The 14,580-nt window shown below is 34.5% G+C and overlaps 1 protein-coding gene across 2 annotated transcripts in view; it reads right to left on the bottom strand.

Moving 5' to 3' along the window:
- The window catches only part of LOC127868405 (broad substrate specificity ATP-binding cassette transporter ABCG2-like), a 72,073-nt gene extending 71,458 nt beyond the window's left edge, over nucleotides 1-615 (bottom strand). For both annotated transcript variants that reach the window (XM_052410169.1, XM_052410171.1), the window contains exon 1: nucleotides 210-615. In XM_052410169.1, the coding sequence (XP_052266129.1) occupies nucleotides 210-445 (236 nt within the window). In that variant the 5' untranslated portion in view covers nucleotides 446-615. The remainder of the gene's footprint in view (nucleotides 1-209) is intronic.
- Between the last annotated feature and the right edge of the window lie 13,965 nt (nucleotides 616-14,580).

The raw sequence follows: 14,580 nt of genomic DNA, 5'->3' as shown, positions 1-14,580 counted from the left end.
CTAGTATCTCTACCCAGTATTTTGTCAGAACATGGCCGATTTAAATGCAATTTGGTTGATATGTCCAAGAATACACATTTAACTATATATTGACAATTAAAGCATGTGTGTTTTTTAATCTTGTCACTTACAATATTTAGATGTAGATTCTATTCATTAATAGGGCCGATATTACGGATACACATGCCAATAAGAAAAGATGTACTTACTGGATTCCTTTCAGAATTTGCTTCTGCTTGGTGGCACACGAGCACGCCTTTTCCTTCACAGGAACGGAGTAGTGGATATCGTGCGCGCTCAGGGTGGAACCCTGGCCCGCCTCCAGGGGCTCTACCTTGTTACCGACCCCCGCCCGTTTGCCCCCACCTCCAGGTACCTCCACCCATACGTGTGTCGACTCCTGCTTCGTGCCGTATGAGTTATCGTGGTGTTTCGTTCCGTTCATTATTAATTTTTCCTGTGGTAATGTAATGTGTGCGTCAAGTTGTATTGTTCCAGATCGAAAGGTTTACATTATGCACGATCAGCTAAACGTTTTGCTTGACTACATCTACATTATGCAACCAACTTGTTTATTTTATTTCGTAGGTTATTAAATGGAACTATTGTTTATATCACGTGAACACACCCGTGTTATGAAACTATTTAAAGATTAAAGGGCGACTTGTTTTATGATTAAGAAATTAATTTCATTGCATTTTACCGGTCGTTTTCACGTGTGTAGACGTGTGCGCTTGTTCGTGTGCGTTTGTGTTGTACTTATCTTTAGTAATTTACTTAAATAATTATCAAATAAACCACCAATGATAAGTTTTGGCAAGTATGAAATGTTGCTACATTGTGCCTATCCCTTTAAAGAAAACCGAATTTTGTCTAAAATGCGGGTCAACCACGAACAATCACGTGTAACATACACATATCCGATATATAGGCGGCGGGGTTACCTTTCAGGTTCCCCTTGTGGCGGGTTTTTACCGCCCATTATGCCATTCAGTAAAAGTTTGTTTTCTGTTCTTTAGTTCTTTTATGGCATTTTAAAATAAATGCCCTTTTTCAATCAATCATTGTCTTTGTTATTTCCTTCGTGGCATACGAGTCCGTCCGGTCTATGACCTTTTCTTTACCACTAGGACAATACATAAATAATATTTTATGCATACATAAAAAAATTTATGTGATTGTTCGCCTTCTAGTCTAATTATAGAGATTAATCACGTGACCGATCTAACCAATAATAATCGGCGAGGTATAAAACCCGGAACTATCCGGAAATCTTTATGGTAAAACCCGGATCCGATATAAATGGTTATAACTTCATTATTATTCGTCCGATATTAATTATAATGGTACCGTTGTAAAGAAGATCCTCTACAGATTCTAACCATATCAAAATATTTTATGGCAGGGTCGTAGTCGGCCTGTAAATCGCGGACAAAGTCGGCCTGTTTTAACGTTTTTTTTACACACGCAAATGCCGAAAAGAAAACCCGGATCCGATATAAATGGTTATAACTTCATTATTATTCGTCCGATATTAATTATAATGGTACCGTTGTAAAGAAGATCCTCTACAGATTCTAACCATATCAAAATATTTTATGGCAGGGTCGTAGTCGGCCTGTAAATCGCGGACAAAGTCGGCCTGTTTTAACGTTTTTTTTTACACACGCAAATGCCGAAAAGAAAACCCGGATCCGATATAAATGGTTATAACTTCATTATTATTCGTCCGATATTAATTATAATGGTACCGTTGTAAAGAAGATCCTCTACAGATTCTAACCATATCAAAATATTTTATGGCAGGGTCGTAGTCGGCCTGTAAATCGCGGACAAAGTCGGCCTGTTTTAACGTTTTTTTTTACACACGCAAATGCCGAAAAGAAAACCCGGATCCGATATAAATGGTTATAACTTCATTATTATTCGTCCGATATTAATTATAATGGTACCGTTGTAAAGAAGATCCTCTACAGATTCTAACCATATCAAAATATTTTATGGCAGGGTCGTAGTCGGCCTGTAAATCGCGGACAAAGTCGGCCTGTTTTAACGTTTTTTTTTACACACGCAAATGCCGAAAAGAAAACCCGGAACCGATATAAATGGTTATAACTTCATTATTATTCGTCCGATATTAATTATAATGGTACCGTTGTAAAGAAGATCCTCTACAAATTCTAACCATATCAAAATATTTTATGGCAGGGTCGTAGTCGGCCTGTAAATCGCGGACAAAGTCGGCCTGTTTTAACGTTTTTTTTTACACACGCAAATGCCGAGAAGAAAACCCGGAACCGATATAAATGGTTATGACTTCATTATTATTCGTCCGATATTAATTATAATGGTACCGTTGTAAAGAAGATCCTCTACAGATTCTAACCATATCAAAATATTGTATGGCAGGGTCGTAGTCGGCCTGTAAATCGCGGACAAAGTCGGCCTGTTTTAACGGTTTTTTTTACACACGCAAATGCCGAGAAGAAAACCCGGAACCAATATAAATGGTTATAACTTCATTATTATTCGTCCGATATTAATTATAATGGTACCGTTGTAAAGAAGATCCTCTACAGATTCTAACCATATCAAAATATTTTATGGCAGGGTCGTAGTCGGCCTGTAAATCGCGGACAAAGTCGGCCTGTTTTAACGGTTTTTTTACACACGCAAATGCCGTAAAGAAACCCGGAACCGATATAAATGGTTATAAATGCATTATTATTCGTCCGATATTAATTATAATGGTACCGTTGTAAAGAAGATCCTCTACATTTTCTAACCATATGAAAATATTTTATGGCAGGATCGTAGTCGGCCTGTAAATCGCGGACAAAGTCGGCCTGTTTTAACGGTTTTTTTTTACACACGCTAATGCCGTAAAGAAAACCAGGAACCGATATAAATGGTTATAAATGCATTATTATTCGTCCGATATTAATTGTAATGGTACCGTTGTAAAGAAGATCCTCTACAGTTTCTAATAATGTTAAAATATTTTATGGCAGGGACAGTGTTAACCTGTAAATCGCTGTGCGGTAAAAGTTGACCGAAAAATACCGTGTTTTTTTTAACACAGAACAATGTCTTGAGGAAAACACGGAAAAGCTAAAAGGGGTTATAAAAGCATCCTTTTCCCAACCGACCATACATTTTTGGTACCGTTGTTACGGTATTGTTCCACTGTTTCTAAATATGTAAAAAATATTGTGAGAAAGCATAATATGAAATAAGGCGAAGCATCAAAGCGAAAATGGTTATAAATGCATTATTATTCGTCCGATATTAATTATAATGGTACCGTTGTAAAGAAGATACTCCACAGTTATTAACCATGTCAAAATAATTTATGGCAGGGTCAGAGTCCGCCTGTAAATCCCGGTCAAAGTCAGCCTGTTTTAACGGTTTTTTTTACACACGGAAATGCCTTAAGGAAAACCCGGAGAAGGTAAACGGGGTTATAAAACAGTATTATTGACTCGATATTAATTATAATGGTATTGTAGTACAGGAGAACCTCCACAGTTTCTAACCATCTAAAAATATTTTAAGGCAGGTTCAGATTCAGCCTGTAAATCGCGGTCAAAGTCGGCCTATTTTAACGTTTTGTACACGCGCAAATGCCTATAGGACTACCCGGAAAAGGTGATAAAATCATCACTTTCCCAACCGACCATACATTATTTGATACCATTGTAATGTAAACAATGGACCTATTCCTACGGCCGTGTTAATACCAATATGAAAAGATGCCATATCAATCCACAACCCCTGGGTAGGTAGATGGGCACCTTAGACCACTAAGTCACGGTAACTATGTCTGTTACTGCTACTTTTGACATTGATATTACCAGTTAAATGTCAATTTCGTGACATGGTTCATGCAATACCCTGAAATTTTCCGGGGACACAGTAACAACAACTGCCAATTAAGGATACAATGGTCGCGATCACAGGTTAGTGCCACCCTTGTATATCTGCTCTTGGCATGTTGTTCTTACTTACTGTCAATCGAAGATTTGGGTCTTGGGTAGATATACAGCTTGTTGTCAAACCGTTCCGATCCGAATACTTAAATAAGAAGTTTTTTGTTAAGAAAAAAATCATAACTGCAATACAAGTCTAGCTTTGATCACGATATAAATCATATAAACATTTTATGAATCGGTGTTGATATAAAGTGTGTTAATTGACCTTGTGCTCGAATTGTTGTGTTTGATTTTATTTACTAACAATGCCTTTAGTAGTGGGACATAGCCAGACAAAGTACTTGTCTGATTATTTGTGTAAGGGATCGTACACAGTGTTCTCGTATTCTGGATATAAAACGCTCCAGTTTATGTACGAGAGGGACGTTTTTGAAGTTGCGCCTTTCTTTTCGGTAAGTACCGTGCACAGTACATATATATATATATATATATATATATATATTATGATATGATTATATATTGTATATATGGGTAGATTGCTCACTATGTATTGTTCACGATGTCTATACATAGTTATTTACGGGTGCATACAATCACCGCAAAGTACCGAAAAGCATCGAATAGCACCGAAAAGCACCGAAAATACACTCAATTTCTCGCTATATATATGCAATATATCGTTTCTAGTGTGTGTTAACGGGTTTAATTAGTTAATTAATGGTTATATGATTGTATGTCTATACTACAAAATTGGATAAATATCGGCAATATACCGACCGAAATGCTTTTCCTGTGAAGACCGAAAAGCACTCAATTTCTCGCTATATATATATATATATATAGAGTTCCTATAAACGGATTTAAATTAAATAAAAGTTAAGAAAAACATGTGTGGAAAAATACCAAATAAGCCAGATACTTCATTCTGATTTCGTCAATACTGTACAGATCTTAAATTTACGGATCATTGTAATTTCCTGCAACGATATCTATTCATACGACACACGAACACTAACACGGATCTTAATTAAGCAGACAAATGCTTCTGCTATTCACAAATTCACACGAGCCGCACTTTTATAAAGGATAATAACTGAATATACACTTATTGACAGAGATCAACGCAAATGTATATTATGTAACCTAAATGACATCGAGGATGAATTTCACTTTGTTCTTAAATGTCCTTATTATAATGATGTTAGGAATGCATTAATTCCGAAATATTATAGAATCCGACCGAATATGTTCATGTTTATTAAACTACTTAATAGCACAAACAAAACTGTATTAAGAAAGCTAGCCATGTATTGTTTAACATGCTTTAAAATAAGAGAAAATGTCATATATATGTAGTGTTAAATAGAAGTACATTTTTCACAAAAAAAAATAAGGTCAGAAATATGTAACTGTATCTATATTTTTGTAAACCTATATGCATAACATTGTGTGACCACTGTGTATTAAACCCATCCATGTACCATTCTCACGAAATATGTTCACGAAATATATTTCGTGTTTATTTAGATTATTTATTCTTTAAAATTATGTGTGTTTTTGGGTGTACTTCAACGCATGCTGTTATTTATAAGTATGTTAATAACGATGAGCTTCACATGCTTAAGTCAAAAATAAACTATTCTGTTATATTTGCAAAGGCAGCAGCATCATACTAAAACAATCCCAGAAAAATAATGAATATCAACCGACATGACCGACAGAAATGATTCGATGCACGATGTGAATCAAAATTTAGTTTAAGTAATACGACACAAAGAAACTTTTTTAGTTTACGGATCATTTCGGCTTAGAGGACTAAGACAGTCATGTAAAATATCAAATAAAATATATAGTTATAATCAACTGGTAGCAAGTTATAAATATATCGGCAATGTACCAACCGAAAAGCACTTCATGCTGTTTATCATCTTATACGTAAATTGATGTAAATGTTTTAAGTTTTTCTAATTGACGTGAAACTCTTAAATAGAAATTGCAGCATGAATTTTAGTTCATGTGCTTTGTATTAATAATAGCGATTTTAATGGTTCCATTAAAACCATTTATTGCGCGAGCATCGAGACACTTTTGAGTTATTGATGTTAGCACAATGCAAGGTGACACAATAGTATCAGTTTTTAATTACGTGTAATTTCATTCGCACCTCTCGCTTAACTCAACGTTCAAAGGCACGCGCACTTTCACACTTTATTAGCGCCGTCTTTAATCTGTTCTATCTCTTTTTACAGAACAGATTGATGTGAACTTAATGAACACAATTATTTTAACTAATGCAAGTTTAGCTAGAATTAATATATGACTTCTTGCTATACAATCATTATCATTCGAAAATGGATCTTATTTAATTGTGGTTCCTTCTTTGAACTTATGCTGTCCGCCAACATATAGAATAGGTAGTGTCAGTAATAAATGTATTGCTTTAGATTCACATGTTTGTTTTTTTTAAGATATGTAAGATGCAAATGTGTCTAACTTATATTGTTTTCTGGTCTTTAAGCTATCTGATATATGTGACTACGTGCTATTTTGATGGAGAAATGAAAGATTCAAATGTGTCTTATTATATTTTATCCATGTATCGTGTGTATTCAGTGTCATGCGAAAATATATCTTATTTCTTAATTTCCACCTTCACACTTTATTAGCGCCGCCTTTAATTAGTTCATTAAATTAATTAATTTAATATAATGTGCAACGGTGAGGTGGATCAATGCTCGTTGTTAATTTAAATACACACCACTTCAGCAATAAATGAAATCAGTTATTTTGGCTGTAAATCCATTTTTTTCCGTACAGTAGCCATGTTCCTGTGTATTGAGCTGATAAGATCACCACAGCAAGTTGCTAATACACAGTGTAGACTTAAACGAAATTGGTTATTTTGACTGTAAATCCAATTTTTCCAGTACAGTAGCCATTATGACCATGTTCCTGTGTATTGAGCTGATACGATACCCACAGCAGGTTGCTTATACACAGTGTAGACTTCCCCTGTTTTATTATAGTATTTGTTATTTACCTGCTTGGAATAAATGACGTGTATTCATTCGGGTCTGATGGCGTTTTGTTAAAGGTCATTTAATGCAGCAAAGCTGGTTTTCTGACTTAATTTTTTAATCATTTCAATGTAAAAAAGAAATAATGAAACAATGAATGTGTAATTTAATTCTCAACTCTCGCTTAACTCAACGTTCAATGGGACGCGCATAGTTCTTTTTATAAATTATGTACAAATATAATATGCTGTACATTGTTGTTTATTTACTCAAGAAGTACCAGAAAGAAGCATTGTTATGTATAAAGCGCTTTACTTTTTCAAAATTCTACATTAAATAAAGAAATATCGTATTTTTTGGTTAAGTGTACGTGCTTGATATATATTCATAAAATAGCAGTTTTTTTTTTAAACATTCGGTCTTTAACCTTTAATTTGATGCAAATGAAAAGAAGAACTGCCTTTTTTATTTTTATACTTAAATCAACATTTAACGAAGTCATTATTGACTAAATAAATATGTACATTTTTTCACTCCATTAAAACCGGCCCTTATAGTTTACTTTCATGTATATATAGAATAATTGAGTGCTTTTCGGTGATTCTATGCTGGCGCGATAGTGCTTTTCGGTTTGCAAATAAAAATACTTTTGTGCGTGATCTTTACACTTAAATCAATATTTAACGAAGTGATTAATTACTTAATTAATACGTACATGTTTTCAATCCATTATAAACGGCACTTATGGCTTACTTTCATGAAAATATGAAGAAATTGAGTGCTTTTCGGTGATTCTGTGCTGTCGCGGGAGTGCTTTCGGTCGTCACATGAAGTGCTTTTCGGTCGGTATATTGCCGATATTTATCCAATATGGGGCATTAATACATCATAATAAACACAAGGTAGTATAAATATGCATGAAATATAACCATTTTTATCTAATTTAGTCCATTAACACACAATAGAAACGCATTTTTGCATATATATTGCGAGAAATCGAGTGCTTTTCGGTCTTCACATGAAGTGCTTTTCGGTCGGTATATTGCCGATATTTATCCAATTTTGGGCATTAATACATCATAATAAACACAAGGTAGTATAAATATGCATGAAATATAACCATTTATAACTAATTTAGTCCGTTTACACACAATAGAAACGCAAGTTTTCATATATATAGCGAGAAATTGAGTGCTTTTCGGTCGTCACATGAAGTGCTTTTCGGGCGGTATATTGCCGATATTTATCCAATTTTGGGCATTAATACATCATAATAAACAAAAGGTAGTATAAGTATGCATAAAATATAACCATTTATAACTCATTTAATCCGTTACTCACACAATAGAAACGCAATTTTTCATTTATATACAAGAAATTGATTGCTTTTCGGTCTTGACATGAATTGCTATTCGGTCGGTATATTGCCGATATTAATCCAATTTTGGGCAAAATGTAGTATAGACATACATTCATATAACCATTAATAACTAATTAAACCCGTTAACACACGCTAGAAACGATATATTGCATATGTAGAGAGAGAAATTGAGTGCCTTTCGGTGCTTTTCGGTGATTGTATGGACCGACTTAAATACCAATAGAGCGTGACACAAACACAGCACAATTGTTTATTTCGGCAAACATTTTGATATTATTTGCTTTTAAACATAGCTTTTAATGACTATTGATAGATGAATAATGTTATACTATTATTTGTAATTTCAAAACATGTTACTTGGTGATTTTATTCACGTTCTATAAATACATCAGTTATTCTTATTAACCTGATGCCTGTTGTCTGCTACTGTTACAATACGACGCTTAAAAATGTGGATTGCATAAAGTTAAAGGTCACATTCCGTGTGCACTATATTACTTGTAATAATGCATTATAAATATGTCAAGCATGTTCACTTTAACAAATACGATACTTCTTTATGTAATGTAGAATTTTGCAAAGGTAAAGCGCTATATATATGACAATGTTTTATTTTTTCTTGTTGATTAAAAACAAAAACAAAATATAACAATACATATCATATGTGTACATACTTTTTTAAACCAATATAATGAATCACGTGATGTTTTTATAATTTTGTTAAGCGTGCGTGATATTGAACGTTGATTTAAGCGAGTTATGCGATTTAAAAACTGATACCACTCAGCTTGATTTACAATTCATGTTCCAACGCGCCAATGTATTTAATTAAATGGTTTCATGAAATTGTGTTTAAAAGCATAACGATTGAAAGTCAGTAAGAAACACAGTTTTGCACATAAAATGATCGCCAACAGACCCGAATTAATACACTTCATAAATGCCAATCAGATAAAAAAACAATTCCAATAATACAACAGGGGAAGTCTACACTGTGTATTAGCCACCTGCTGTGGTTATCCCTATTTATCAGCTCTATCTCAGGCACCTGGCTACTGTTATGAACAAATTGGATTTACTGAAAATAACTGATGTCATTTATTGCCAAATTGTTATGTACATATAAAATAAACAACGAGAGTGGACCCACATCATTGTTGCACATTAGTATAAACTTCACTGTAATCTAGGCGCCCCGTAATCTGTTCTTAAAATAGACATAGCCTTAATAAAGACGGCGCTAATTAAGTTGGATATTAAAGAAGCTACATTAAGCGCACTGAAAAAGATGAATTGGACACATTTGCATCTTTCATTTATTACAAAGCATGTGAATATGTACAATACTTTTATTACTGACACATTATTCTTAAAGTCGACGGACAACATAAGAGGGAACCACAATTAAATAAGATCCATTTTCGCAGGATAGTGGTTTTTTTAGAAAATATTCACATATTATTTTTAGCTTGCATTAGTTACAATAATAAGTTCGCGTGCCATTGAACGTTGAGTTAAGCGAACGGTGCGAATTAAAATCTGAAACTATTATGTCATCTGTACTAACAGCATTAACTCAATGGTGTCAAATCCTCTATAGTCAATTAAAGGGGCATTTTCATTTTTTGAAGTAGTTAAAAACCAACTTGTAGTGAGTGATATTTTGATGCAACCAATTGAAACTTTTGACTTTAAATGACGAAAAATCGGATATGGGTGCATTGTGTGTGCTATGTATAAAACATGACAGTCACTACAAAATCGTATATATAATATACTCTGTAAGAGACGTTACATATTATGACATTTCAAATTTAAACCACAAAATTGACAATTATCCAAAGATATATCATTCATTTTAGTGAAGGAATGATATATTATAATAACCATGAAAAGTTTTTCCGTTTGACTATGCCTTTAACGAAAGAATTTTTCATAATAATATATATAAAATAAACGAGAGTAATGATACCTTCCTTTCATGTATAGTGTACATGTAAGACAAACAGATTCTTTAAATTCATCGCTGTCATTACATCAGTCTATTAGCATCTCATTCGCAATGAAATAATTTGCATTTCACGTGTGCAGAAAATGATTCATATTTTGGTAAAAGGAATTGTACTTCTCTTTAGCGTATCTTACAAAAGTATAAGCACGCATTGCAGAAAGCACTTTTTAGAACAAAAAAATCAACGAAAGACTGACTTGCCTTTCGCTAGTAGTAAAATCGTTTTAAACGTCTTATGTAAACAAGACCACAAGCTGAAATAACTGCACAAAAATATGAGATTGTAAACGTATATTGCATTTAACACCAGAGAGAGAGAGAGAGAGACTTGAACGCTCCAAGGCTGCGGGTAAAAACTTGTACGAATTGGTCCAAAATCAACGAATTAGTATGCATTCATAGTGCAATGTTCTCGTTTAAAGTAAAATTCACTAACAAACTCAAATTCGTATATTCGAGCTCTCATCATGATTTTGATTTCAGTCTTCATGAAACGAGTCTTAATTTATACAGATTTTTTGTTATTGTACGAATGAGTAAGTGCTAATTATTAGATCTAGTTGATTAAGTGCACACTGATTTTGAAACATGAAATAATAATGTAAATAGCATTCATTTCTGTGAACTCAGGTTTATTCGCGAATATTAGTATGTTCAGTAGTCAGGCTAGAGACCGACCGGAATGAAAATAATGAGCTATGTAACAGAACTTGTTTTCATTGTACAGATAAGATCGAGGATGAAATACATGTACTCGTTCACTGTCCGTTGTATGTTGATGTTCAGGAGGGTTGACATAATTTATAACTGATATAGTCTTTAATTGTAAGCTATGTAAATATTGTCGTTGTTTTTAGGGTCTGTTAGTTATAAATCAAGCGTGGGTAACCATTGCTAATGAGTTAATTTCCGACCTGGTCATAATATACTTGATTTCTTAAACCATTTTATATTATGCGCGTTAGTGCATCTTATCGCAGTGTCATTGTTTTACGTAAATATATTTATATATCTATAAACGGTTACTAGATTTACCGAAAGCGCGGGTACAAATTAATGCTCGTGTAAACACGTTCATAAAAACATAAATTGCATCAAGATTATGACTTTGTTGAAATTATGATCTGTTTACGTCGTATTTGCTCAATCAGCATTTAGTAGTATAAGTCTTATAATCTAAGTAATTTACGTCATCAACAATGCCACCAAAACCGTTTATGCGCTTCTAATTAAGAGCGCAGTATTTAGCAGATTTGAATAGAAACCAACACTCGTTAAGTCATGTAACGCGCTAAAGAAAGTATATAATGGCCATTGAAGAAACATGCCTAATTTGTGAAATTTCTGAAGTCGCGAATTCTTCAGAATTGTGAAAATGAGTCGCGAACTTGCAATATTTCCGAAAACACGTGAGTTTTCCAAATTGTGATTTTTTAAAGATTAAATGTAGTAAATAGTTAGTATTCAATAATTTCATTTTTTTTACACTTCATTTATTCGGAAATTTAAACATCGCATGCCATTAAACTGAAATAATGACCCTATGATTATATCTTCAATATACTTAGTATAAGAATAATTTTTGTGTGAACGCATCTCCTTGCAATTTCAATTGATTTTCTTTCAACTCATGGACATTATTCAGGGGCGACATGCAGTTGTGCGTAATTGCGGAAAGTTATGTACTGTCTATTATGTAGAAAGTTATGGCCATTGGAATATCTGATTCTATTAACCCCAATTGTTCCTGAATCTGAATACCTAATTCCCCCATACAAAGGTTAATATTATGTGTAAAATTGTATTCATGATAACAATTCACTGTCTCAGTAAAACGGCTATTACCAGTCAAACACAGTATTTATTAGTATTCCGTATCTGAAAAAGTGTTCATTTCATAAAGCATGTAAGTTTCCTTGGTTAAGAAAAAAAAATATTCATATGTTGAATAAGGTTGAGCATTTTTGATCGAGGCAATGTAAATAAAACACGCTTGTATGTGTTAGTGTTATTCTATTATATCATTAAAACACCCTTGTAAATGTTTGGTCATATCTTCTGACCACATCTAGAATATCAGAACCATACTACGGAATTTCAATAACATCTTTTGCAAAAATTGATTGTGTATATTTGTAAGTATTATACTGAATAATAAAATAAATCCGTATCAACTCGCTTTCAACTGTGTTTCTGTTTTTGAAGTTTTTAATATGCATTGTTTATTCGTACAGTACGGTGTGCCAAACCTGATAGTGAGAATTGAGCCATGAATACATTGTATCCTAAATGAATACACAAGATCCTTATCAGTGAATTCATTATATGATTTTCTCCAGAAATGAGATACACAGTAAATTCGCTGCTGCCTAATACACAACTCATAGTGAAACATTTGTAATTGAAAAATAAATGACCGCACACTATAGAATCGTCATTATAATTATCATGTTTCTTGATATTACTTGTTTTATCACAATCGTATATAAAGTAGGGCGAGATTATTAATAGCACTATCCGGATTCCGTACTTTAATAATACTTGTTAGGATTTTCAACTAAATTTTCTGAGTCCCCTAAACCTAAATTTTCATAAAGGACCACACTCGTGTCACTTATATGCAACGTTATGAATGCCCTTCGTACGGTCATTTGGTCACGCTTGGTCAATATTTGTGCCCGCCTGAGCCCCTCCCCTGTTGACCCCACCAATTTAAGGTAAAACCTAAGAAACTGGTCGTATGCATGCGCGATAAGAATTTTCATCCTTCTTTGTCCCCATCTCACCTGAATCTTATTTTCTCAATTTCTCTTGTATGAACGGAACATGAATATATTGTTTTTTCTTCACATCAAATCCCGTTCATTGTACATTAAACCATATTTACAGGTTGTTGTTTTCGTCGTCGGTGCAAATGACATCGGCCAAAGACCCCGGTTCGAGTTTTTGAGGACATCGTGGCACTCTGTGAAGGGGTACACACGCTACACCAAGCGCGACTATCCTTATATCCGAACTACTCCCAAGGGCACGGAACCGCTTCAATGGCAACGGTTATCGACAAGACTTCCTAGAACACTGGAACTACGATGCTGGCGTTGTCAACAAGCTGCTACGCGAGTTTTGCCAGCAAGGTGCCGTGGGTTCGTGTCATTGAACATCCGGAATTCCACACCATGTTCGGTAAACAAACTTACGTTTTACTGTATCTTTTATACTATGTGAACCCGTAATATCGATCCACACGTTTAACTATCGATATGCTTTTGGATATTTGAGTTTGATAGTACTATTCTTTCGCCCGCAAGTAACTTCAATTTTCCCTGAATATGTAATATGAAAAGACGCAACAATTGGCTAATGTTTTACGCTCTCTTAAAGTTTGTTAACTATTGGCCTACTTACATCAAGCTTCCGTGCGGCAGAGTTGAGAGGTCGCATATAGAACGGGAGGTTATGGGTTCGAAGACCGCCAATATCAGGATGTTTTGACATTCAAAAACTATTTTGCTAACAACACATTGGAAAAATATAGATGTTGACATTGGTGATCAATCTTGTGGCACTGTTATTATATATTTAATTCAACATAACTATGGTGGTATCATGGAATATCGACCTCGACTTAATGTCCATCATCTTTAATTATGGCGAACAACGCAAATTCGTAACACATGGATGTTTCGTAAACAATGCGAAATTTTAAATTTTGAAGAAAAACTTAACTGCTATTCTTATTATTGTTTTATCTATACATTTCTCTAAAAACAATAGTTGTTCATTTTTTTAACAATCTTAGCTGGGTCTCATTGCAGGAGCCAATGTCTATCTCCTCAGCAGAGATGGTCTGCATCTGACCATAGATGGTACTAACACGGTTGCAAGCAACATAGAAACCAGCCGTCACGTCTCTAACGAAACCAACTAGACCGACTTACCAGGGCCTGATACTCAGTCCAGCCGTCCCGCCCTACACATACAAACACCGACATACGAATATGGACCCGGCGTTACAGTGATGTTCTATCAGGTCAGGGCGTAACGTCACATGGTGGTGGTGGTGGTGGTAGTAGGGGTGTGGGTGGTATGTGTGGTGGTTGTTGTGGTGTTGGCGGGTGGTGGTAGTGGTAGTGGTGGTGGTGGCGGTGGTGGTGGTAGGGGTGGTGGTGGTGGTGGTGGCCGTTGGTTGGTTGGTGGTGGGGTGTTTGGTAGTAGGGATTGTGGTAGTAGGGGTGGTGT

Source organism: Dreissena polymorpha, chromosome 2 (genome assembly GCF_020536995.1).
Source record: "Dreissena polymorpha isolate Duluth1 chromosome 2, UMN_Dpol_1.0, whole genome shotgun sequence".
In the NCBI taxonomy this organism is placed as follows: domain Eukaryota; kingdom Metazoa; phylum Mollusca; class Bivalvia; order Myida; family Dreissenidae; genus Dreissena; species Dreissena polymorpha.
The sequence above is the reverse complement of the archived record's forward strand: the minus strand, read 5'-3'. Positions and strand labels throughout refer to the sequence as shown.